This window comes from Musa acuminata, chromosome BXJ3-4, assembly GCF_036884655.1.
Source record: "Musa acuminata AAA Group cultivar baxijiao chromosome BXJ3-4, Cavendish_Baxijiao_AAA, whole genome shotgun sequence".
Taxonomy (NCBI): domain Eukaryota; kingdom Viridiplantae; phylum Streptophyta; class Magnoliopsida; order Zingiberales; family Musaceae; genus Musa; species Musa acuminata.
The window spans coordinates 36,603,366-36,629,935 of NC_088352.1; the positions used below are offsets into that span (position 1 = coordinate 36,603,366).

Here is a 26,570-nt window from a genome sequence, read left to right on the forward strand (position 1 = left end):
AGAGATTTGGCAACAGACGTATCCTTCTGTGGGTTGGAATGATGAGATATCATAGAGAACGTGGTCGGATGTACTAATTGGATGAGTCGAGAAGACTAGCTTGACGTGCGCCGCACCGCTGGCTGTTATAGGTGATACAATTGACGTAGTGCGTGCCAATCCACATGATGGCCCGATCGAGTTCGCATGCAAATGTCAGGCCCGCCCAGAACGAGAGCAGTGTTCAGCGATCGCAGTGGATTGGGTTCAATTTGGACTCATATATGTCGGACCGATACGTATGTCACACGACATAAGCAAAATCAATTAAATCCATAATAATTAATAAAATTATCATTATTTATTATTAAAAAATGATAAATACGTATCGGTGACAATAGAGCAAGTCTTTTTTTGAGTATTAATAGTGGGATTAGTTTAGTCAGTAAATATTTTAATTATTTCAAAACTTATCAATAAAAAAACCATAGAGAGAACATAAAGTCGGTTTTTTTTTTCTCATTTAACTGAATTAACAGTATTAATAAGACTGGTGGTGGTGGAGACTCCTCAGGAGAAGCAGCCGTGGGAGACTTCCCCTCTCGATGGCGAGCATCTCTGTCGCCCTCGCAGTCCCCCGTCCTCCGCTGTCCCGTCTCGCCGCCCGCTTCCCGCCATGCGACATGGTCTCTCTCTAGTATTTCTCTCGTTCTCTCATTCTCGATCTCGAGATCTGGAGGTTTACTATTCATTGTTTACACGCGAATCGTGTTGCAGAGGGCAGTGAGGGTATGGCGAATTAGGTGCCGGGCGGAGCCTTCCTCCCAGGACGATCCCGAACCTCCACTGGAGCCTTCCCTTTGGGGCATTCCGACGAGCACTTGGAGCGCCGGGCTTGGAGCATTAGGGTTCTTGGAGACCGGGTACCTCACCTACTTAAAGTTCAGCGGCGCCGAAGCCTTCTGCCCTGTTGGTGGTGCTAGCTGCAGCGATGTCCTCAATAGTGACTATTCCTCTGTTTTTGGTAGTCTTTTCGGCCTCCCCTCTGTTTCTATCTATCCTTTTGCCTGGTTGCTCGTTGATCCTTCTCGAGTTGTGTTTCCTATAAGCTAAAATTCAATGATACTGGATCTCCCAATTTTTTGGAGAGATAGAAGACGTAATTGAAAATGGGAGTGTCTATCCAGCTTATATGCTTGTATACCCTCACAAAGACCTCATTATCATCTATGTCCTACAGACAACTTGACAAAACTTTTGGTACTTCGTATTATGTGATGCTTTTGTCCTAATAATCGTGATATTCTATTCTTTTGACCTTTAGAATCACTACCATTCTGGTTTTGTTTTTTTATCCATTCATTTTTCAGCATTATAGCTTTAGTGAAACACTCCAAACTTTGGTGCCAGTTAACCATTCTCTTTATGATTTTGAGATTCGAGGTTGTGAACTGTCTTTTCTGCCTTTTTTTTTGTTCTTCTAGTAATTCATCTGTAATAACTTGACTTTTTTTCATAAAATATCTGGAATATAAAAGGTTTTTGGTGGTCAGTTTTGCATGTTATCATAGTTAAGTTTCACTCCAAGGTGCATGTAAGAGCTTTCTGCAACCTGACTTTGTAGATTATTATTCAACTTGATAGCTTTTATGCATTGTTTCTGGGATTTCTTTTTTAATCTGTAGGAGTTTTTTTTTTAACACCGTCAATGTCGGTCCCAAGCCCGGACAAAAAAGATAGTGGGTTGCGTTAGGTTATTGACAAATAACGTAAAACTATGTCAGATCTCATGAACATAGATCTTAATCAATTTTAGTATAAAGCTAGATCGACACCCAGAAGTGACACAAGGTATCTTCACCACCTCCTAAATTGCAAGCAGTGGGCTAGGAGGTCGCCTAGAAGCGGCCCATCAAATTGGCACTCGGAAGTGGTGTTAAGTAGGCAAGGGTTTTCTCATTGTTTTGGACCAATGGGAGTAAGGAAGCTAGTCTAGGAACAGAGGGTTAGGTTATTAACATGGAAATAGGGACACTTTTAGGAAGGGATTATAATTGGTAGACACTATGATCAGAAGAAGAATAAATATTATTTGCTTACAGGAGACTAAATGGGTAGGGGACAAGTCTAGAGAGATTGATAGTACTGGATTTAAGGTTTGGTATACTGGAAAAGTCAAACACATAAATGGTGTAGGAATTATTGTTGATAGGATGTTAAAAACAATATTTTATATTTAAAAAGATTTGAGATAAAATTATAATCCTAAAATTTGTGAAAAGATAGATGTTTTGAATGTTATTAGTGCTTATGTCGCTTAAGTTGGATTGGATGATCAAAACAAAGGAGAATTTAGAAAAGCTTAGATGATATCATTCAAGGAATGCCTATAACCAAAAAACTTATAATTATAAGATATTTGAATGGTCATGTAAGGAAAACATATGGTGAATATAAATAGATGCATCGGGGCTTTGGTTATGAGGAGAGAAATGAAGATGATGGAATGATTTTGAATTTTGCAACTTCATATAATCTTATAATTGTGAATACTCACTTTAAGAAGAGAGATAAACATTTAATTATTTATAAAAGTGGCTATAATTATAGTCAAATAGACTTTTTTCTCACTAGAAAGGTAGACAAAGTTATTTGTAAGAATTGTAAAGTTATACGTGGTGAAGGTTTGAGTCGTTTGATGAATCAACATATGTTGATGGTATTAGATATTTACTATAGAAAATGAAAGAAGAAAAAGATAGTAGAACAAATTACTAAGACTAGATGATGGAATTTTAAAAATGATAAAATAAACATTTTTAAGAATAAGATGGAAAGGAAGGCAACTTAAAACTTAGATGAGGATAATATTAATATTATTTGAACTATGATGGCTAATAAGATTATGAACTTAATAAAGGAGATTTTTAGTGAAACTAAATATAGAGGTGTAACCTTAAGAGAGAGTTGGTGGTGGTGCGAGGAAGTTTAAAAAATAATTTTTACTAAAAGATTATGTTTTAAAGATTGGCAAAATTATAAAAATGAGAAAAAATTAAAAGATATAAAGAATCTAAAATAAAGGCTATAAAAGAGATGGATGTGTGAGGTTACTAGGATTTGAAGATTGGCAATAAAATAAAGGCTATAAAAGAATTTAAAGATTGATAATATTTTTATTCGTGAATAACTAGATATTGTTCAATAGAGGATAAGATGAGAGAAAACTATTTAAGTTGGTATTGATATGTGCTGAGGAAACCTCCGAATGCAGCACTGAGATGAAATAATTAATATTAATGGTACGAGGAGAGATAAAGGAAGACATAAAAAAACCTTAATAGAAATTATAAATAAAGATTTAAGTACTCTAAACTTAACTAAACATATGACTTTTTACAAATTTGAATAGCGACAAAAGATTTATGTATCCGACCCCAAATAGTTGGAACTTATGATTTTATTGTTGTTGTTGTTGAGGTGTGTAGTGATATTTATTATTTATTTGTCATCACAATAATAGTTAGTGTTATACATACAAAAAAGGCATATACCTTAGAGGAATGTGCTTTACACATTGTTCTAAGGTGCTTCATGAAATCTGAGGTATTTTGATGGTGATCTATAGTTGTCCCCGTTGACTTTTCAACACTCCAAACACAACTTTTAGATAAGTGTATGCGGTGCTTATATGTTATGTTGCACGGTGTTCTTTTGGTTTGCAAGCCAACTTGTAATCCTTTTAGATGAGTAATAACTTGAGGTTTGTACGACATCTTACTGGCATGATTGCTATGATGAGTCATTACAGTAGTAACTATGTTTTACCATATCCATGGCTATGTTTCTCCATACTATTGGTTCAGGTGAATATGCTAGAAAAATCCACACCCTAACTTTTAGATAGTTCCTAAGGATGATGAAGGCACAAAACTTTATGCTTTGTCACTACCTTTTTTATTGTGAAATTTGATTACAATCTTTTTCTTTATGTTGTCATAATTGATTCGGTCTTTTACTTCCATTTAGAAAATTAGTCCTTATTTTCTTTATTTATATTACATTATATTGCAGTTTTTTTACATGTTTTAAAAGTTGATTCACGATTTATTTTTAATAATTTGTCAGGCTTGCCCCTTCCATTATTTGGGATGCTTGCATATGGATCTGTCGCATTGCTTTCTCTCCAGCAGTCTGGAAAGAATTTGCTTTCTGGACTAGGTGACACTGATGCTCGCTTTATTTTGCTTGCAACCACTACTTCAATGGCAACAGCAAGTGCTTATTTTCTTTATATTCTAAGCACAAAGTTCGCTGGAACAACTTGTTCATATTGTCTGTTCTCAGCAGTTCTGTCTTTCAGCTTATTTTTCATTACTTTAAAGGTTGGTTTTTAGCTATATTCTTCAAGCAAATTATCTTATCAAATCACACTAGGTGATGAATTGCCTCTTGCTCTTTACTAGGAGATTGGCATGGAAGAGATTAGAAATGTGGTTGGGCTACAGTTGGTGATTGCTGGTGTGGTGGTTACTGCTTTAACAAATACATATAATATGGGCGATTCTCGGTTACTTGGGTAAGTTTTTTAGGCTCAGAGTGTTTAATAATTCTTCATATGTTATTCTCAAAGGCATAGGTATTATCAAATTCATGCTTTATAGTATTGTTGTCATATTTTGTTTTGGCCTTTTTCACAGTATAATCAAACTTGTCTTTCTCCTAATATAATTTTAATTTTACTAACTATTTTTTGTATAACAAGAACATCAGAGAACAAATCTATAGTCGATATATTTCGCTGAAATTTAAATCTTATCATAGCAAGTGTTATATTGATATATCAGCTAGCTTCTCTTTCTCAACGTTACTAGTATATTATTTTTCTTTGGTTTATTTTCTTATTTTTATCAATTTTCTCTTTTATTAGTCCATAAAAGTTACACAATAGACCTCCCTGGTATATGTTATTTGTTGATAATATTATCTTAATTAATGAGCCTAGGTGGAATTAATTATAAATTTGTGTTACGAAGGCAATCCTTAGAAACTAAATGTTTTAGATTAAATATGACTAAAAGTGAATATATGAGAATATAGTTAAGTTGAATGGAAAAGTTCATTTAAGTAAAAACTTTAAATATCATGGATTAATTATTCAATAAAATGGAGAGATCAATAATGATATTATTCATAGAGTGAAAATAACATAGTTAAAATGACGAGGGGTGTTAGTTGTCTTGTGTGAACATCGGATACCTTTGAGATTAAAAGAAAAATTTTATAAGACAATTGTGAGACTAACAATGCTTCAGGATATGAGTGTTGAGCAGTTAAGAAACAATATATACCAAGGTTTGCGATTTTGAATCAAATCGTCCGGTACGAGTGGTACGTACTAGTCCGCCCATGAACCGGTACGCAGACCGCCTGTTACTGGGTGGTCTACTCGATATAACAGCTTGGTTGTAGTGAGGCTGAGGGAGAAGCGTCGAAGAAGGAAGAAGAGAGGGCATTCAAAGAAGAGGGAGAATCGGGTGAACCTCAGCGCGAACTTGTTTCCATGCCCTTTCTCGATCCCTATCTGGCGCCACCCTCCCTCGACGATCTCAATCTAGGAGGTAACGACGAGGAGACTCGTAAAGAGGAGGATCTGGAGGTGAGGGATCAGGGAAGGCAACGGTTAGAGTAACGGAAGAGGCAGTCTCCTTCATCGCCTCATCTGCGACTCTGTGACCTTCTTCGTCGAAGGCCAGAGACATTTGCGGCCTTCTTCGCGGTGTTCACCGAAGGCCGGAGACGTTTGTTGCCTTCAACGTCTTCATCGCCTTTTTTGTCGAATGCTGCAAACGACGAGAAGAGGAGAAGGCGATGTCGCCGAGGCTGTGTACGCCTTTTTTTAAATATTTTTTAACATATATATATATATATATATATATATATATATATATATATATATATAGGCATATCACTCGGTACGTCCTAGTGCACTGCTTGGTACAACATACACTACTGTACCGAGCAAAGCTCAATACATCGTATGGTATGAAATTTCAAACTTTGATATATACAAAAAGTTTGTGTTGTTGAAATAGATGTGTGAAGTTCCTACAAAAGATAGGAAAAAAATATTTTTATTCGTGAACAAGTGAGTATCACTTTGATAGAGGATAAGATGAAAGGAAATCATTTAAGATGGTATGAACATATGCTTAGAAGACCTTTGGATGCGAGAGTTCGAAGAGATGAAATGATTAATGTTATTGGTGCGAGGAGAGATAGAGGAAGACCTAAAACGACTTTAATAAAAATTATAAATAAAGATTTAAGTACTCTAAACTTAACTAAACATATAACTTTGTACAAATCTCAATGACAACAAAAGATCTATGTAACCGATCCTACATAGTTGTAACTTACGATTTTGTTGTTGTTATTGTTATATTAGTCCATTAAAGAACATGATGAAGAAACAAATATTAGGCTAAGGGTTGGACAATAGGATTTGCAGCGAGTGTCATTTATGAATCCCCATATAGGTGCATTGGCTTAACAACTTTGAATTGTCCTATTGCCATGTGACCCAATATTGTACTTTTGTTTACATTTCTTAGGTTCTATTTTATGAGTTGTTAAATCTCATTAGCTTGCATTTATTATAAACTTCCATTATGAGGAGTTTGCTTATGTACTTTTGCTTTTCTACTTTGTACAGTTTAAATGATTTGACCTTGGAGCCATATGAAACTGAGATAATAAGTCAATCATCCCCGATGGCTCTCTCTCTTGCAAAACACCTGCGTTCCATAGGTGCAAAGATGTATGGGGCCTTCTGGTGCTCTCATTGTAATGAACAGAAGCAGGTAACTTTTATTACAAGATCATAGATTATCATCAGAGAAACTTATTTTACATGAAAGAAGTGATAAATTGGAAGTTCTTCACTTAATTCATTTCAGTGATAAGAAAATTCAGAAGTCAAATTTCTAGCATTCAGTGCTGATGATCATCTATGCTCTCATTTTTCTCCTGCTTAAGACTAAGATATGTGAAATGAAAAGGATAGTATATCTGGATGGATGAAATGTTGACAGTGCATTCCAAGGACACCAAAGTAGAAAAAGTAGAATTTGGAATGTATCTTTGTCTCTAACATTAAATTTTAAAAGATGTTGTAGGATCTATATCAGTACAACTATATTATACGGTATAATATAAGCTGAATCAGGCCTAATTACACCCAAATTTGACCTTAAAATTAGTTAATTGTACCTAAGCTTAAGAGAAACACTAATCATATGTTACGAAGATGTGATTAGGCCTAATTACCCATAAATTTGTCCTAAAAGTAAGATAATAGATCTAATTGAACCTGTTTTTTTAGATAGCGACACACTATAGCTCCTAACTTGATAGGATTAGGCCTAATTACCCCCGAATTGGCCCTAAAAGTAAGGTAATGACCGTTGGACCAGCCTTGATTTGAGTCATTGATGATCTGGTCTGATCGAAATCCGATTTTTATTGACTATTGGTTGAGTTTCAATCATCTTGCCCAATACCTGATCAATGTTGGTACACCTCACCTGATGCGTCCCCCTTGATACAGGCTGGTCTGGGTACTGTTTGTCGAGCGGATTGGTACATACCGACCGTATCGTATCGGGCGGTATGGCGAACCTTGATTATACCCAAGTTCACAAAGTTGGAATTTGGAGCAAATCTGAGTTTCTAAAGGAAGCAAGGAGGTATTGATTTCTTAGAAAAAAGGTTAACCAATAGCATGTACCTTATTTAAGAACATTCAATGGGAAATATGAGTGAAAAGAAAACAAATAGTTAGATATTACATCTTTGATATGAATTTCAGAAACTGCTTGTAATCAAGCACACTTCCAAAGTTAGTTGTTGCATTCCTATCCTAATCAAGGGATATGATAATTTTTAAAGTTTCTCAGGCTTATTTACCACACTATTGTGTGATGCATGCAGATATACATAAATGCCAAAGGTGTTATAAATTTTAGATGCCTTAATCATATGCAATATGTTCTTGTTTCAGCTCCTCAATGGAGCCTAGACATTTGAAGTACTTCTCTAACGCATTCTTTACCTAGTGACATACCAATTTAAGCAGTGTAGATGATAGGTGCTCAATCATCAAAGTAACTTACAGAAATGATGCCATAGAGCATCTAATATCTGACTAATGAGGACATCTATTGTTTGCTTCTATTTTTCTCCATCTGATTTCTATTTATATTATTTTAAAACTATCCTAACAGGTGTTTTATTGATTCTTGGAGCTTTCTTTGCCTTAGCTAATACCATCTTTATTCAACTCTGTTCTTGATATACTAGTGGGCGAAAGTACTCAACCCGCTAGAGAACCAAAAAAAAAATTATTTACCAATATGTGGACATATAATTTCATGAATGTGAGTCTGAGACATTATTGTATATGCAGCTTGACTCGTTTGGATAAAACCACTAATCTGACATTTTGGGTGGATTGTGGTACTAGATAAACCAGTGTTTGAAATTGTCTTAACTGCTGATATAACAAAATTCAAAGTATAGGGTACCCTGTGTATGCATTTGATCATCCAAGAGTCAACAGCTATGACCCTGTCGCTCAATCTTTTATTTAGATTCTTTATGGCCTATAAATTGAAGTTGAGATTCACTCTTTTCACATTCCTAGATCAAGATTAGTCATTTGGAATCTCAACTCATATACGTCAGAAATAATGGAGAATTAGGTATATCAAAACTCACAGGCACTCATCATTTCACCATGTTTTTATTTGACATACAAGGGAAGTCTTTTTTTTTTCCATAAATTTTGAGTAATTTTTTACTTGTGGCAAATTTCAAACCTAGTAATGGACTGAACATCAGATGATGTATTCATATTTCAGTGGACTGTATCTGCATTGGATGTAATTTGATGTCTTGCTGCTCTATCAGCAAAGGAAATGAGACAGCCAGTGAGATGGACATTGAGATTGGCCTCTCATAAACAAAAAACTTCATGTCAGTTTCAATCATCCATGTAAAATGGGCGAAAAATGGAGGAAAGGAACAACCAGAAATTAAATTAACTGAAATCTACTTGTGCTAGGTATCAGCATGACGGCCATAAATGCTATAGATTAATGTCACAGCTAGTGGTAAATCTCCTGACTTGTTTCTTGACTCTTGGTAACTTCATTTTCACCTTTTTCCTTGGTAATCTTTGGCAGATTCTCCCTCGTTAAATGTTGTTCCTTCAGAAATTGGTCTAACAATCTTATTTCTTGAAAGAAATCCTTGCTTGTACTGGTCCGGCAGAAACATAATTCTGCAAGTTTTCTAAAATTTGTGCCATTAATTCTGTTTCCTATTGGTTGTCGTAGATGTTTGGTCGTGAAGCTGCAAAAATATTGAACTATGTTGAGTGCTTCCCTGATGGAGCTGGCAAAGGAAAAAAGATGGCTTTGCAATGTGCAGCTGCTGGACTCGAAGGCTTTCCAACATGGGTTATAAAAGACAAGGTAAAATTTTCAATTTTATTTTAATAAATTCTTAATAGATGTGCATGTAATGCCTGCCACAATATTTTTCACATGGATCTTTTATCTAGAGATCAAAGGATAACCCAATGCTGAATCTGTCACATCCACTTCTATTGTTTTTATTTTTAGTTTAGAAGTCGACTGCCGATCTACATCGGAAGTATGATTAAAATCTTTTGGGCATCCTAGCACAGTTCATAACAGAAAGAATAGGACGGCCATCTGACAGGTCTACTATGATTCCTTGCTGATAACCACGACGAGGAGGCATAGCAACAACTGAGCAGTTCCACCGGGCATACTTAGGCTCCTCTTGCACTTCGTTTCTATGACACAAAACCTCTCAAGGCTGTGTTTGTCTTCGCAGATCCTCAGTGGGGAGCAGAATTTTGAAGCTCTGGCAGAGGCATCAGGTTATGTTGCTGAAGACTTTCGTCCTTCGTGAGCCTTCAACAGAAATCGAGAAGAAACATCGCCCAGCAATATGCTGCCTCTGTACGACAGAGTCTCTAGTCTTCACTCCTTCCTCTCATTCTATGCTTTCCCAGGGAAATATTTTTTAAGGGGCAAGTCATGAGATTTTGATCAGATATATTTAGCGTAAATGTACATTATTTCATTTTCATGTAACAAAGCCACTAAACCAACTTAACTAAGCCTATGGTTCGTTCATTTACCGGGTTATGATGCATCTGCTATAATCTGTTGTATCGTGGATGATGAACCCAATGGAAGACAGGATATTTATAAGATTTGCATATTGTTTTCGTATCCTCTTTGCATACGATATATTCACTTGGATGTTACCATCGCTCACCGAGCAAGATAAAAAAGTTTAGCCGAAAGTAAATATATGCAGGCTGCAAAATTTTGGTCACTCAACTTTATCAATGGACTACAAATGATAATGAGTAGTTCATTTTGATGTTCACTTTGACTTGTTTTACATGAAAAAGGAACCAAATGATAATTAGGGATGCTCTACAAATGTTGCCAACAAAGTGAGGAACTCGACAATTTGTTCCTCCCGTCAAGTAGTGATCAACAGATAAACAAGCCCTTTGAGGTATTCAAGTATTTCAGATCCGCCAAGTTTTGAACTTCCATAAACTCTATCGACAAAAGTTATCGGAACCTGCGGCACATAAAAATGGAAACGTAACTCCAGAAGATACACTACGTTTAATATGAAAGACAGCATAACAACAACGATAATAACAGAATCCAATTTTGTCTAAAACATGATAAGAAAACACAACAAAAGCATCTAGAAGACAAAGCAAAAAAACTTAACCTCTTCAATGTGATACCCCTTCCTGCTAGCTCTAACAATCATCTCCATCTGAAATACATATCCTTTACTTACAACAGAGCTTATTATATCTTCAAATGCTTTCCTCTCGTACAGCCTACACAATGGTAACAGCAGAATTAGGCATCGACTTCAAACATAGATCCCAACGGATGCCAAACGAGGAAAAAGGATACCTAAAAGATCCAGTCAAATCCGATACGCCGGGCCATAGGAGTGTCTGTGCAAGCACATTTGCTCCCCTGCTAGTCAGTTTACGAATAAGGTTCCATCCATGTACGCCACCATTTCGGACATAACGGGTTCCAGTAACTATACTTGCACCAGTTTCCATCTGTTTCCTGGTCAAGGTGAAATCAAGCATTGTTATATTAACATAGCATATTGAAATAGTAAAATATACATTTCTGTCCAATTAGTACCAAGTCCATGATAATGCACTAAAGTATACTTTTCGGAAATCACAGAAAACACATACATATCCATCTAGTATATGCTCTTTTATGTATTTTCCTAACTGGTAGACAGAATTCAGCACCACATAATAATATCTAGATCAAATTACATTTTTTTTCCATTTGATTTAATATACTGACTTAATCTATGCCTTTACAAATATCGTGTATGTTCATGATTATGCATCTGCTGAAACTGTGACGTAAAACTATTCACATGGCCGTACTACCTACAAATAAAAATGGTGTTATCTAGCTAAGCATAGGAAGGCAATCTGAAATATGTTTAATCATTTTTATACAAGACAATTTATTCATATAGATGATTGTCATAGTAAACAGATAATTTTACGTTCAAAACTAAATGGTATCTAGACTTCCTACCTGATGAAGCTTGGCAAGTATTTTGGCTGTAAAACAAGAAAAGAAATCATAAGAAAGGAACATAGAGCAAGCGACAGAAGTTCAGCATGAAGTCAACATTGGCTATTACAGATGATCAAGACACTTACGTGGTGTGACAGATCAGCATCCATGATTATTATGAAATCTCCAGATGCATGCTTAAGACCATGGTAGTAAGCAGTTCCTGAATATTATTGTTCTGGTTCAGTGAATAGATTTCAAGTTGTCACCTAAAAAAAATTCATCATACCTAGACCAAGCTTCTTCGGCCTTGCTTGTAGCAGCTGACAATTTGCATCACACAAAAAAAGGCATAAGAAATTGGAGACGACCCAAAATCATCAAGAAGTTTCAGTTTCTCGATCTAACAAGACTACTCACAACGCGATCTTCGCCGTATACATTCTGTAGTTGTTTTATGACATCTTGAGTTCCATCAGGACTTCCATCATCCACTATAATGACTTCAAATTCAAAATCCCTGGAAGAATTCCAACATAAAAATCAAAATCATCCATCATCACATGAGCAAAAACAGTCTGATATGTGAATTTAATCATGACAATAAACAATTATGAAATCAAAAGTTATACATGCATAAAAGTGTTACCAACAGTTAAACAAGTCAATCTCGTCGATCTATTGCTTTTACAAAGATATAAGGGCTTACTGGAGATGCTTGAAGACAAGGTAGATAACGAGGGCAATGTTAAGACGCTCATTGTATGTTGGGATTATAATGCTGTATTTCTTTTTCTTCCTCCTCATCTTGATTGACATTGTTGTCTCCCCGTGCTCCTCTGTCTCTATCTCCTCCAACTTTGCCATTATCTTCTAATGGCGAATTTTGGTTTCTGGTAAAAGAATATGGATAAGAAAACCGAGACAGATCAACTTTACAGATTTTTTATGCCAACAAATAAAAATGATAACAAAGAGGCATATATCAAATTCGCAAGTTTCAACACCTAAAACACCATGGCTTCGGCACTGGGAAATAGCGAGAACATCTAAAACAACACGTTTGGAATCCAATCAAATCATTAAAATGCCTTGGTCTCTAATTCTAGCAAGAACCTAAACTAGTAAACATGCACCGAAGGAGCAATCGTAAAAAGGAATAATCATAAAAAATTCCTAAAATATATGAATAAGAGATTGCCACAGTTCACGTGCAACTCCATCTCCATGCAAGAATAGGAATTGATTGAGACGCTTTCCTGATCACAATCATTCAAGATTAAGATTATATATAACTAGATGTAGAAAAGAGTGTTAAAACAAATCTCACATTGTCTCGTCACATCCAATTCCAATCATCTACAGTACAGTAGAATCAAGAGACTAGGCACACGTATTTAAAAGAAATCACGAATTCAAGAGTTCAAGAAATGAAATGCACAATCAGAGGAAGATAGAGGAGAGGAGATGCGGACCGACTTCGTGGAAACAGGGTGACAGGATTGATGGGGAAACGGAGAAATCGAGGCGCGGCTGCGATGGAACGGCACGGGAGACAAGGGGATGCGGCCCTCGGCAAAGGCTACGGCGACAGCAGCGGCGGCGGCGACCGAGGGTATATTAACTAGGGATTTCGATCCGAAGGTCCTCTCACCAATTCGGAAGTCCCCCGAAACTGAGATCTCCTTCCTCAACGCTTTTCCGCACGAAAAGACAGAAACGCCACCGTAGATATATTTTTTTTTTTATAACTGAAAAGACAGAATTGCCCACCACAGATACAAAGGTTTCTTTAATTATCCATCTTTACTATATCGGTTCTAATTTTTTATAAAAATAAAATATTTAATCTCTTTTCTTCCGTTCTATCAACGAAAATATCACATGTGTTTAATGATAAATCGAAGTGAAATAAAATTATTATCTTGTACTCAGTAATAAATTCTATGATATTTTTAATAATAATAACAGAGTCGACGATATTAGAAAAAACGAGATTAAATGTTTTACTTTTATCAATATAAATATATGAAATTATAAGAATTATGATACTAAAGGTAAGAATAATCTATAATTAATCTAATACCAAATGCTTTACACACGATAATGACATAATAGAATGGATTTCTCATGCTCCAAAATACATAAATGCCCACCGAAGAAATAATTATTTTTCTAATGTGAAAAGACTTCACAATTTTAATTCTACTTGATCTATTATTGGTTGATTATGGTGGAAAAATTGATATTGAGCATGCTTTTCGTCTTAAAAATTAAATAGGATATTTCTTTATAAAATTATACTCAATTTTATTAATTGGGAGAAGAATGAATATAAATCATGAATCAGATTTTGGAGAAATGATACCATTTGATTAGATAAATGTGATCGATAAACAAGGATCAACTTTTTAGCAAAAATATAAAATGTATTATCAAATGTATTTTAAGTAAGAGATTCTTCGATATCATTCCACAAGATATATTTTCGTTCAAAGAATTCTTAACCAATCATAGGATTCAAAATATCATTTCGATTTCATTAAAAATGAGGACTCAAAAGATCTCTGATCAGACAAAGATTTAATTAATAAAAAAATATTGAGTTTTTAGGATCATTTTTTTCTTCAAAGGAATGAAGAGATAAATATAATCAAAACAATTTTTGAATCTTTATTCACAGAATGTGAGAAAGAATTGTTTTTCTCATATGAATAAACGGAAACACCCAAAGTAGATTTCGATTACTCCAAAATTAAATGCATCATTCAACTACTTCAAAATTAAAATGTCAAAAAAAACACAGAAATGAGCTTAATTAAAATGTCAAAAAATAAAAATGTAAATAAGATTACTCTTATGAGAAGACCCAAACGGCCATTTTAAGATCACAAATTAAATGAATAATGTTAAAATTGATTAGGGTTGGAGAACTCTTGTCCGAATCAACATCCCTATTTACATACTTTAATCAAGTGCATGGAAGCACCATTTACCACCTCAGATATCATCAACTTCAACCTGCCAACTATGATACGAGATGTAAAACACTACTTATAATTATATGAACATTCATACATTTATCAGACAGCGACCAAACTGTATCAAATAACTATTTAAATTCCAAAACTGGAACTGTATCAGTAGCAAAGCAAATTTGTCAGAAATGAAGCTTTGTACACTTCACAAAGGATGAATAAACACTTCATCTGTTAGGGCACAAATTAGAAATGTTACAATCCGGTACCGAACTAATTTGAAATAATTAAACTTTTCGTTCTCTCTGCCAAAGGCAGTTGCTCTTGTGGCTTTCGGTAAACGGAGTTCCGCTTCATGTGTAGGCACATCAGTGCACACCTCAAAATTGATAAAGTTGTGTTGAATTATCAAAGCTTTAGTAACATATCTTTAAAAGTGTGTTGAATTATCAAAGCTTTAGTAACATATCTTGGTCCTTCAAGCAAACAAGTCCATCTTCACGTCTACGACATCTAACTGCAATATCTCCGCTCTGCATCCCAGGATGGAACCAATGCTGACATAACATCATGATAAAATGTTATTACATCAAACCAATAAATTCACTAATAATAGAAACAAGTGCCAATTAGAGAACCCAAAACTAAAAACAAGATTGCTTGAAGTTTGAGAATCCAGTATCAATGTAGATCTTTATGCATCTAAGAGGTATCCTTCAGGCACCCACAAAATTGTACGATGCATATTTTCAGTAGACAAGTAATGCAAGTAATACATCGTAATACATCCAGCATATTCAATTCGTATTGATACAGATAGGTTTGTAAATGAAAACTGTAAAAGCATTTAACTAGTATGCCTCGGTGGATGAAAGTGTTCTGGAGATGAGGCTGAAACACTAGTCTAATTAAATCATTATACATTGTTCATCGCATATCATTCTGTAATCTGGCTCAGTTTGAAGCCTATTATAAGTTATCAGAAGCCACAATTTAAAGCCAAAATGAGAACTGAGAAACGCAACCAGGATGGTAAAAGAAGCTCAAACTTAACTAATTTGATACTGATGGAAAAATGAATGTTGGACAGCCTTCAAAATAGAATAAGCTAAATCCATTCAAACGGTGTACACTTAAGGATTCTATCAAACCATGCTATCTTTTGGAACCCGTGTTTTCTATGTAAAATCACTTGAGGTTGCAGAAGAAAACTGCTTGCAATTTTTGCAGTCACCAAAAATGGAAAAATTGAGGAAGGCACAACAGAGATTAGGCAAAAAAGATGTATTATAAATATCAAGATCAGCAACTTATATTTTATAAAAATAATAATGATAGTAAACAAAATACTGCAAACCCCAAAAGAAACCTAAATTGTGCCTGATTTATCATCAGGAGATGCTAGATTGGGAAACATGAACTTGATGATTGGGCAACAATCTGTTTTTCATCATGCAGGTTCTGTTCGAACAAAAAATTATCCAGAAATATTATTCAAGTTTAAGAGCTTAAAGCAAATGAACTGAGGTCCAGAGATCGAATGTTATATGCATAACAATGTTCCAACAATTACTTATACTATAGGACTAAAAGAGTTCAAGATGAAAAAATGTTTCTTACCTAGGATGTGTTCGTCCAAGATCTCCATGAACAAATTCCTTTATATATGTTCCTGCCTGAACTCGAGTGAAAAATATCAAAATTCAGACTGAAAAATTGGTAGTCAAATATCATGATATAGAGAGTTACAATTTTATCTTCTTCCAAGTCTTCATAGGATAGGTAAATCTGATATCAAATTGCAATTTAACAACCACCAATAGAAATAGGTCCTTTCATGACTCACAATAGGTAACTATTTGACAGGGAGGATCATTCAGTAGTGGCATCCTGCCATCACATTTTACTAAAGAAGCATTAAATAAAAATGAGAAACCCCATGTAATCTTGTAAGAGGAGCATGTAGGAGAGAACATTGCCAAATCTTCCTTGACAGTAGCAACTTCCAGAAGTCCCATGTGTTTCTTTTTATTGTTTGTTGAAAAATGGGATGAATGACACGCTGTTGTGCATGCCTATTTGACATCTACCTTGCTCGTTTTGGTAAGCATAAAGAAAAAAAGAAAAGCTATCTAAACCAAGAAACAGGATAATGCCCATCAATGAAAATCTTAACCAATGATATAATGCAGAAAACTAACATTCCACCTTGATCCATGATGGTCAATAGAAGATACTTAAAAAGTGCTGGTATCCTAAACATTTACCAAAGAGAGACTACTAAGTTAGGCGAACATGGAAATCTGAGGTCCACTAAAGGCATGATTGCATCCTGCCCATAACTAACGACCGAGAACATGGCAATATCTGGTTAATTAGCTCTCAAAGTAGAATATGAATAGGAAGAGCAGAGGAATCCTGTATGATAAAAGGGTATTCCAGAAACACTAGAATTTCTATCAAAGGGTATTGCATTAGCAGGTGATGGTTTCTTGAACTATTTCCATATAAAAGCTAAACTTTATGCAAAGCTATAATATCCAACAAAATAAAGTACCATATTAATTTAACGGAATCAATAGTTATCCTGGTTAAATGAGCATACTCAGCTACAGTCCCCAGCAAAATGTGATAATTCTCCTTCATCCTCCCAGCTTTTTTTTACTTCTCCATTGAATATTCTTTCCTTGGAAGATTATCTGCTTGTCTCAATAAATCTTTTGCAGTAATTTGAGTCTGATAGTCTGATGAATATGATAGGCAGAATCGCTCAAAAGCACTTTAAGAATGGTCATAGAGCACGGATCATCTATTTGTCTAAAGGACTTACTGAAATGTACCGAAATGTATGATGGATAATTTTTTGTGCTTCAAGTTCTTTTAAAAAATTATAAAAATTCCAGATATTGTACATATAGGTTAAAAGCAACAACTAGCAAGAGTAAGACAACATTTTAAACATTTACTTAGTACCTGGGTACAGAGATGCAAAAGAAAATACTGGGAACAACCAGAAATTCTCTCAATCATCATCCTGGTAGAACAATCATTCAGTGAGTATTCAGATGGAAAGTTGAAATAAATTCCTAATAGTACAAATACATATACTATAAATTGAACGACCAAATCTTCTCCCAGTATTAGCTGGACAATATAGTGCCTTCTCACCAGCAAATTGAGAAAACATAAAAATACTGCATAGGCGTTTGTAATTTCTCATACCAATGTATAGTACGCTTGCGCTCCAATTGACTTCGCCTGTGAAGTACCCTGATTGGGGTTCTTTGTACTATGTCCTATAGATAAAGCAACAGAATTAATTAAACAAGTCACTACTCATACATGATGTATCATGAAACTATTATAGCAGACAACAAGAGTTGATCAACTAAAAAAAGAAATGGGTAGGGAAGAAACCATTGGCAGAACTACCATGCTGTAACGGACAAACTTCTAAACAAGATGTTGGATGTAATGCTTATGTCTGTCCGTTGTCTTTTGGCATGTTCATGCCTTGTACAGCAGGTAGAGGGGCGGCCGAAGGCTAAATAGTCCCATGTTAGTTGGGTTGGTGGCCTCTTTAGGCTTGTAAATAAAGGTTGTGTCATGTGGACACGTGCGAGAGCTTATCGGTCTGTAATGGACCATTTTACCCTTTGTTGTGCCACTATTCAGAGCTTGTAAAGTCTGTTTGTAATTTGTATTGTCTATGGAGTGTTTTTCGGACATATTTGCTTGTGGATCCCGATTGAGGCGTTCTCTTTAACCCGTTCTCTCTTTTGTTGGTCCTAAGGGACAATGGGAGGCTTCGGGGAGGCTGACCTTTGCGGACGGACGCGCGAGGGTGCCGCACGCCTTAGGCAAAACTAGCTAAGTCCGTGTCATATGGTATCAGAGCGGGACAAGCACTCATAGAAACACTTGACATGCAAACGTGGGGGACCTAGCGGGGCTGCGTTGAGGGCAGTCAGCACACGCGCGACCGTTTGAGGGAAAACGAGCATGGAGATGTAGGGAAAAGAGTCGCTCAGAGGAGCGAGCATCTGAGATTGGCATTCAGAGGAATGGCCAACCCTTCGCGCAAGAGGCACCACGAGAACAGGCAAGCTTGTAAGAATTTGGAGCGCACAAAGGTTGGGATGGCTGAGTTTGAGCTACGGCTCAACGTTGACAACTTTACTTGATGGTGCTCAAGGCAAGCGAGGCGCTTGGCAAAGGATGAGATCATGCAAAGTGGAATGAGTTGCTCAGCGACCGAAAGAGTTGTGCAAAGCTCACAGAGGTGAGGGGAATTGCTAACTCGAAGAATTCGGTACTCATGCATGGGCTTGTATGCGGACGATGAAATGTTCGTGGCCATCCCAAGGCGGTCGAGACTCGGCGCCATGGAGCATTGAAACTTTCTCTTCGGCATGCAAAGGATACGTCCGGAGGAGGCTGAAGTGTGCAACGAGTTTAGCATGTTGCTAGGCCTTGAGGGGTGCGGCGGTGGCTGTATTGACGTGGAGGCGCAATCTAGCAAGTGCGTTTGCAAGAGGCAGAACAATGCACAGTTTGTTCAGCAGATCGGAATAGTCCAAGGGGATGGTGGTCTCCGAAACGAAGAGAGATGTTGCTCCAACGAGACAGTTATCCAGGAGGGATAAGTCTTGGCTCTCCAGAGGGAGAATCATGTAAGACGGTCTTCACATGTTGAGGAGGAGTACCTCACAAACAACAACTCCACGAAGCTCAATGGACCGAGCAAGCAGCGAGGAGTTGCCGCATGATCTCGCTCGAGAGAATGCATTGGTGGATGCATTGCGAGATCAAGTGGGGGAGCGACCTAAAGCAACTTAAATGAAGGCACACTTAGAGTCGATATGGAGATCGGACTCAAGGGAGGGCTGACCCGTGGAATGGTGGGCGCGAGGGCCACCATCGACTCAATGCAAAAACGAGGAGCGGAGCAACTTGGGTGTAACTTGGCGAAGTACCCAAGCCGCCCGAAGGGAGCCAGCAGAGAAGTTGGAACATGGAGCAGAAGCACAGTGCTTTCCTTAGACAGAGGTCAAAGACATGAACTCTTGCAGAGGCAAGGGTAGGATCATGTTGTTCCATCGGTCCTTCATTCTGACGGAGCGGACTCATCTTGCATGGTGCCAAAGACGAAAGGGAGCTTCTGGGCACATGCACCTTATCTCGGAGGAGCATTTGATGGAGGAACTAAGGCGACTCAATTTGCGGAGGCGAAGTTGGGTTCAGAAGGCCTTAGCACGGGGCAAGAGGACGTAGAGGCGGGTACTCTTGAAGAATATGCCACAGTGTTGCCATTCAAGTTGCCATGAAGGAAGCAGTGCGCAGCGGAGATTGTGCTGGTAGAGGCAGAGGCCCAGGATCCAGACAATGGTGCACAAACTACAGTGAAGTCGGTGGACTTTCTAGGCGACGGACTGTCCTAGAGCGGTGCTTCATCTAGGTGTGACCCAAGAGTGGGTGGATGAAGGTCGATTGTCAAAGGAGCGAACAAATTCGAAGGTGGAAGAGACCCTGCGATGTATTGGCAGAGGCCACACATTGAGGGTTCACAATTCGAGGTTATTCCACAGGGATCAGAATGCAATGGAGATGTCACCAGGAGGCGACATGATGCAGCGGATCGTGGTGGAAAAGTTCGTGGCAATGCGACACACACGACATGGTCCCGTGAGGGATGAGATCATATGGAGGTATGATCGGGAGCTACTGGGAGCTCAGCTTTGGTGAACAACACGACGGCAAGAAGGGCTATGGATTCAAGGAGTGAAGGCCATGGTACCGCAGAGGCGGGTCTTCCGGGCGTGCACCGAATTTTGCATCGGATGAAAACCTTGGTCATCAGCATATGGGGGCTGGGTTCCACCAAGGGAAAAGTTCGAATGCAAGTACCAGTGAGTTCCATGGGAGGGATTTGATCATGCAGAGGTATGATCGAAGCAGCTGGAGAGTTGGACTTCTCCAGAGCTCATATTCGCTTAAGGGAGCCCGACAAGTCAGAGGACAAGGTCGAGTAAGCGAACGTTGCTACCAAGGAAGCTAAGGAGAACAGAATCGGTGCAAACTCTACAACGTGATGGCAGAGGCCATGCATGGGAGTTGCAGTCTGTCTTTCCATCGACCAAACGGACTGCTTGGAGAACACAGAGGTGTTGAAGCAGGGGGTCGAAAGGGGCGAGGAAGCGACGATGAGTCCAGAGGGACTTAGCTACCCAAAATCAAGCATCAGTTAGAATGGAGGTGGACTCAGAGGATTGCCACGGAGACATCTCTACTGATTGTGAAGAAAAGGGATACAGAGGCGAGGCGACGGATAGTAGGGCCATGGGCATGGCAGCGCCATGGTACCGCAGAGGCGGGACTTCCGTGCAAGTCATTGATCCCTTCCTCTCATGGAGGGAGAGCGCTTGGTCGTGAAAGGGGCCGAGGAGGTGGAGCATGCAGAGGCAATCTCCAAGTACCGAGACAAGGCTGAAGGGCAGAGGCCAAGAAACTTCGTAAGACCGGTGTCAACAAGTTTCTCATCAAGATAGCCGTAAGTGAAGGACTTCGGGTCATGCAAGAGTGCACGACCAAGGAACGAAGCAGGCAATACGCGGTGCTGTACCTTTGCTACTCAGTGGAGTAGGCGGCAGGGTTGATGGAGAAGACGGTACAATCCTAGAGGCGACCTCATCTATCAGAGAATTACTCCAAGTTGGGGTGAAAACTTCCCGCATTCCAGAAGTTCGATGGCATTGAGAAGGTGAATCACAGTAGCTAACTCAACGCAAGGAGTGCAAACACTTCAAGTGCTTCAGAAGTGTGAGCAAAGAGCGGGCGAAGACCAGTAACCAGCTCGATGCATGAAGTACAACCTCGAGGAGGCGGGCGAAGTCAAAGTAACCTTTGCCTTCTCAACTCTTAAGAGAATGGGTGAAACCGAGTACCCCAGTTCTCTTATCTATCCAGCAGAGGAGCTCTGCACAAGTTCAAAGACCCTTCGAAGATAATGGAAGACAATAGTTGTCAAATCCTCACCAACGGTGATCAGTGCTACTGAGAGTAGATTGTCCGCTTCATTTCCCAACGAAATGTCAATCGAAAGCGGAAGTGATGCGAACCTACTTGGATGTGACAACTAACTGAAAGAAGAGTCAATGAGCAGATTTTGTGGAGGAAAGACCCAAAACTTCAGAAGTTTGCGAGACGATGCTCGTTAAAGCTCCAACAAGCATCCACCCAGTTCAAGCAGCATGTGGAATTTTTAAGAGACTGGCGCAGTAAGGATGGTCTTTTCCTTCATTTGGCGGATCCGCAGGAATCAACAAGGATCAACACAACTCAGCCAACCCCACACCAGAGTCAGAGTCATTGGTGAGTTGAAGCAGCATGGCGGATCAAAGGTTCGACTACTCAAAAACAGCAATGGAGAGCAGTTGGGAGCCAGGAGGCGCATTGCAGCTGGAGCGGAAGATTGAAGACTCAGCAAAGGCGAAGAGTTGTAGTGTTCACAAAGGCTTCGACGAGGACGTCGAAGGGATAAGTGGGGGAGAATGTAACGGACAAACTTCTAAACAAGATGTTGGATGTAATGCTTATGTCTGTCCGTTGTCTTTTGGCATGTTCATGCCTTGTACAGCAGGTAGAGGGGCGGCCGAAGGCTAAATAGTCCCATGTTAGTTGGGTTGGTGGCCTCTTTAGGCTTGTAAATAAAGGTTGTGTCATGTGGACACGTGCGAGAGCTTATCGGTCTGTAATGGACCATTTTACCCTTTGTTGTGCCACTATTCAGAGCTTGTAAAGTCTGTTTGTAATTTGTATTGTCTATGGAGTGTTTTTCGGACATATTTGCTTGTGGATCCCGATTGAGGCGTTCTCTTTAACCCGTTCTCTCTTTTGTTGGTCCTAAGGGACAATGGGAGGCTTCGGGGAGGCTGACCTTTGCGGACGGACGCGCGAGGGTGCCGCACGCCTTAGGCAAAACTAGCTAAGTCCGTGTCATATGGTATCAGAGCGGGACAAGCACTCATAGAAACACTTGACATGCAAACGTGGGGGACCTAGCGGGGCTGCGTTGAGGGCAGTCAGCACACGCGCGACCGTTTGAGGGAAAACGAGCATGGAGATGTAGGGAAAAGAGTCGCTCAGAGGAGCGAGCATCTGAGATTGGCATTCAGAGGAATGGCCAACCCTTCGCGCAAGAGGCACCACGAGAACAGGCAAGCTTGTAAGAATTTGGAGCGCACAAAGGTTGGGATGGCTGAGTTTGAGCTACGGCTCAACGTTGACAACTTTACTTGATGGTGCTCAAGGCAAGCGAGGCGCTTGGCAAAGGATGAGATCATGCAAAGTGGAATGAGTTGCTCAGCGACCGAAAGAGTTGTGCAAAGCTCACAGAGGTGAGGGGAATTGCTAACTCGAAGAATTCGGTACTCATGCATGGGCTTGTATGCGGACGATGAAATGTTCGTGGCCATCCCAAGGCGGTCGAGACTCGGCGCCATGGAGCATTGAAACTTTCTCTTCGGCATGCAAAGGATACGTCCGGAGGAGGCTGAAGTGTGCAACGAGTTTAGCATGTTGCTAGGCCTTGAGGGGTGCGGCGGTGGCTGTATTGACGTGGAGGCGCAATCTAGCAAGTGCGTTTGCAAGAGGCAGAACAATGCACAGTTTGTTCAGCAGATCGGAATAGTCCAAGGGGATGGTGGTCTCCGAAACGAAGAGAGATGTTGCTCCAACGAGACAGTTATCCAGGAGGGATAAGTCTTGGCTCTCCAGAGGGAGAATCATGTAAGACGGTCTTCACATGTTGAGGAGGAGTACCTCACAAACAACAACTCCACGAAGCTCAATGGACCGAGCAAGCAGCGAGGAGTTGCCGCATGATCTCGCTCGAGAGAATGCATTGGTGGATGCATTGCGAGATCAAGTGGGGGAGCGACCTAAAGCAACTTAAATGAAGGCACACTTAGAGTCGATATGGAGATCGGACTCAAGGGAGGGCTGACCCGTGGAATGGTGGGCGCGAGGGCCACCATCGACTCAATGCAAAAACGAGGAGCGGAGCAACTTGGGTGTAACTTGGCGAAGTACCCAAGCCGCCCGAAGGGAGCCAGCAGAGAAGTTGGAACATGGAGCAGAAGCACAGTGCTTTCCTTAGACAGAGGTCAAAGACATGAACTCTTGCAGAGGCAAGGGTAGGATCATGTTGTTCCATCGGTCCTTCATTCTGACGGAGCGGACTCATCTTGCATGGTGCCAAAGACGAAAGGGAGCTTCTGGGCACATGCACCTTATCTCGGAGGAGCATTTGATGGAGGAACTAAGGCGACTCAATTTGCGGAGGCGAAGTTGGGTTCAGAAGGCCTTAGCACGGGGCAAGAGGACGTAGAGGCGGGTACTCTTGAAGAATATGCCACAGTGTTGCCATTCAAGTTGCCATGAAGGAAGCAGTGCGCAGCGGAGATTGTGCTGGTAGAGGCAGAGGCCCAGGATCCAGACAATGGTGCACAAACTACAGTGAAGTCGGTGGACTTTCTAGGCGACGGACTGTCCTAGAGCGGTGCTTCATCTAGGTGTGACCCAAGAGTGGGTGGATGAAGGTCGATTGTCAAAGGAGCGAACAAATTCGAAGGTGGAAGAGACCCTGCGATGTATTGGCAGAGGCCACACATTGAGGGTTCACAATTCGAGGTTATTCCACAGGGATCAGAATGCAATGGAGATGTCACCAGGAGGCGACATGATGCAGCGGATCGTGGTGGAAAAGTTCGTGGCAATGCGACACACACGACATGGTCCCGTGAGGGATGAGATCATATGGAGGTATGATCGGGAGCTACTGGGAGCTCAGCTTTGGTGAACAACACGACGGCAAGAAGGGCTATGGATTCAAGGAGTGAAGGCCATGGTACCGCAGAGGCGGGTCTTCCGGGCGTGCACCGAATTTTGCATCGGATGAAAACCTTGGTCATCAGCATATGGGGGCTGGGTTCCACCAAGGGAAAAGTTCGAATGCAAGTACCAGTGAGTTCCATGGGAGGGATTTGATCATGCAGAGGTATGATCGAAGCAGCTGGAGAGTTGGACTTCTCCAGAGCTCATATTCGCTTAAGGGAGCCCGACAAGTCAGAGGACAAGGTCGAGTAAGCGAACGTTGCTACCAAGGAAGCTAAGGAGAACAGAATCGGTGCAAACTCTACAACGTGATGGCAGAGGCCATGCATGGGAGTTGCAGTCTGTCTTTCCATCGACCAAACGGACTGCTTGGAGAACACAGAGGTGTTGAAGCAGGGGGTCGAAAGGGGCGAGGAAGCGACGATGAGTCCAGAGGGACTTAGCTACCCAAAATCAAGCATCAGTTAGAATGGAGGTGGACTCAGAGGATTGCCACGGAGACATCTCTACTGATTGTGAAGAAAAGGGATACAGAGGCGAGGCGACGGATAGTAGGGCCATGGGCATGGCAGCGCCATGGTACCGCAGAGGCGGGACTTCCGTGCAAGTCATTGATCCCTTCCTCTCATGGAGGGAGAGCGCTTGGTCGTGAAAGGGGCCGAGGAGGTGGAGCATGCAGAGGCAATCTCCAAGTACCGAGACAAGGCTGAAGGGCAGAGGCCAAGAAACTTCGTAAGACCGGTGTCAACAAGTTTCTCATCAAGATAGCCGTAAGTGAAGGACTTCGGGTCATGCAAGAGTGCACGACCAAGGAACGAAGCAGGCAATACGCGGTGCTGTACCTTTGCTACTCAGTGGAGTAGGCGGCAGGGTTGATGGAGAAGACGGTACAATCCTAGAGGCGACCTCATCTATCAGAGAATTACTCCAAGTTGGGGTGAAAACTTCCCGCATTCCAGAAGTTCGATGGCATTGAGAAGGTGAATCACAGTAGCTAACTCAACGCAAGGAGTGCAAACACTTCAAGTGCTTCAGAAGTGTGAGCAAAGAGCGGGCGAAGACCAGTAACCAGCTCGATGCATGAAGTACAACCTCGAGGAGGCGGGCGAAGTCAAAGTAACCTTTGCCTTCTCAACTCTTAAGAGAATGGGTGAAACCGAGTACCCCAGTTCTCTTATCTATCCAGCAGAGGAGCTCTGCACAAGTTCAAAGACCCTTCGAAGATAATGGAAGACAATAGTTGTCAAATCCTCACCAACGGTGATCAGTGCTACTGAGAGTAGATTGTCCGCTTCATTTCCCAACGAAATGTCAATCGAAAGCGGAAGTGATGCGAACCTACTTGGATGTGACAACTAACTGAAAGAAGAGTCAATGAGCAGATTTTGTGGAGGAAAGACCCAAAACTTCAGAAGTTTGCGAGACGATGCTCGTTAAAGCTCCAACAAGCATCCACCCAGTTCAAGCAGCATGTGGAATTTTTAAGAGACTGGCGCAGTAAGGATGGTCTTTTCCTTCATTTGGCGGATCCGCAGGAATCAACAAGGATCAACACAACTCAGCCAACCCCACACCAGAGTCAGAGTCATTGGTGAGTTGAAGCAGCATGGCGGATCAAAGGTTCGACTACTCAAAAACAGCAATGGAGAGCAGTTGGGAGCCAGGAGGCGCATTGCAGCTGGAGCGGAAGATTGAAGACTCAGCAAAGGCGAAGAGTTGTAGTGTTCACAAAGGCTTCGACGAGGACGTCGAAGGGATAAGTGGGGGAGAATGTAACGGACAAACTTCTAAACAAGATGTTGGATGTAATGCTTATGTCTGTCCGTTGTCTTTTGGCATGTTCATGCCTTGTACAGCAGGTAGAGGGGCGGCCGAAGGCTAAATAGTCCCATGTTAGTTGGGTTGGTGGCCTCTTTAGGCTTGTAAATAAAGGTTGTGTCATGTGGACACGTGCGAGAGCTTATCGGTCTGTAATGGACCATTTTACCCTTTGTTGTGCCACTATTCAGAGCTTGTAAAGTCTGTTTGT

The 26,570-nt window shown here is 40.1% G+C and overlaps 3 protein-coding genes across 5 annotated transcripts in view; 1 reads left to right on the forward strand and 2 right to left on the reverse strand.

The window, feature by feature from the left end:
* Positions 1–506: 506 nt before the first annotated feature.
* Positions 507–10,307, forward strand: LOC135635009 (thiol-disulfide oxidoreductase LTO1-like). The gene is made up of 7 exons (XM_065145797.1): positions 507–665; positions 757–1,003; positions 4,108–4,364; positions 4,446–4,558; positions 6,695–6,842; positions 9,378–9,515; positions 9,904–10,307. Exons 1-7 carry the CDS (start codon positions 585–587, stop codon positions 9,979–9,981), a joined length of 1,062 nt encoding a protein of 353 aa, XP_065001869.1. The 5' UTR covers positions 507–584; the 3' UTR covers positions 9,982–10,307.
* A 71-nt stretch (positions 10,308–10,378) lies between these two features.
* Positions 10,379–13,382, reverse strand: LOC135635907 (dolichol-phosphate mannosyltransferase subunit 1-like). 2 transcript variants are annotated; one of them, XM_065147368.1, is made up of 9 exons: positions 13,145–13,382; positions 12,379–12,562; positions 12,090–12,189; positions 11,959–11,992; positions 11,816–11,892; positions 11,688–11,713; positions 11,025–11,189; positions 10,831–10,945; positions 10,379–10,671 (listed from the first exon to the last, which is right to left on the reverse strand). In XM_065147368.1, the coding sequence occupies exons 2-9, from the start codon at positions 12,534–12,536 to the stop codon at positions 10,567–10,569; spliced, it is 780 nt and encodes a 259-aa protein (XP_065003440.1). In that variant the 5' UTR covers positions 12,537–12,562; positions 13,145–13,382; the 3' UTR covers positions 10,379–10,566. The 2 variants fall into 2 exon arrangements, with proteins under 2 accessions (XP_065003440.1, XP_065003439.1); XM_065147367.1 differs by having other exon boundaries at positions 13,149–13,381.
* A 1,325-nt stretch (positions 13,383–14,707) lies between these two features.
* Positions 14,708–26,570, reverse strand: part of LOC103977188 (uncharacterized) — a 29,732-nt gene continuing 17,869 nt past the window's right edge. For both annotated transcript variants that reach the window (XM_018828347.2, XM_009392640.3), the window contains exons 12-15: positions 17,870–17,943; positions 17,621–17,681; positions 16,268–16,323; positions 14,708–15,204 (exon numbers count right to left, since the gene is read on the reverse strand). In XM_018828347.2, the coding sequence (XP_018683892.2) occupies positions 15,126–15,204; positions 16,268–16,323; positions 17,621–17,681; positions 17,870–17,943 (270 nt within the window). In that variant the 3' untranslated portion in view covers positions 14,708–15,125. The remainder of the gene's footprint in view (positions 15,205–16,267; positions 16,324–17,620; positions 17,682–17,869; positions 17,944–26,570) is intronic.

What these genes read in the sequence shown, in the direction of transcription:
- LOC135635009 (XM_065145797.1), top strand. Translation starts at nt 585, where the DNA reads ATGGCGAGCATCTCTGTCGCCCTCGCAGTCCCCCGTCCTCCGCTGTCC. An exon ending in TATTTTTCATTACTTTAAAG is followed by an intron (nt 4,365 to 4,445) that starts GTTGGTTTTTAG and finishes GCTCTTTACTAG; the next exon opens with GAGATTGGCATGGAAGAGAT. An exon ending in GGCGATTCTCGGTTACTTGG is followed by an intron (nt 4,559 to 6,694) that starts GTAAGTTTTTTA and finishes TACTTTGTACAG; the next exon opens with TTTAAATGATTTGACCTTGG.
- LOC135635907 (XM_065147368.1), bottom strand. Translation starts at nt 12,536, where the DNA reads ATGGCAAAGTTGGAGGAGATAGAGACAGAGGAGCACGGGGAGACAACA. An exon ending in ATGCTGATCTGTCACACCAC is followed by an intron (nt 11,714 to 11,815) that starts GTAAGTGTCTTG and finishes CTTGTTTTACAG; the next exon opens with CCAAAATACTTGCCAAGCTT. An exon ending in GATTTGACTGGATCTTTTAG is followed by an intron (nt 10,946 to 11,024) that starts GTATCCTTTTTC and finishes ACCATTGTGTAG; the next exon opens with GCTGTACGAGAGGAAAGCAT.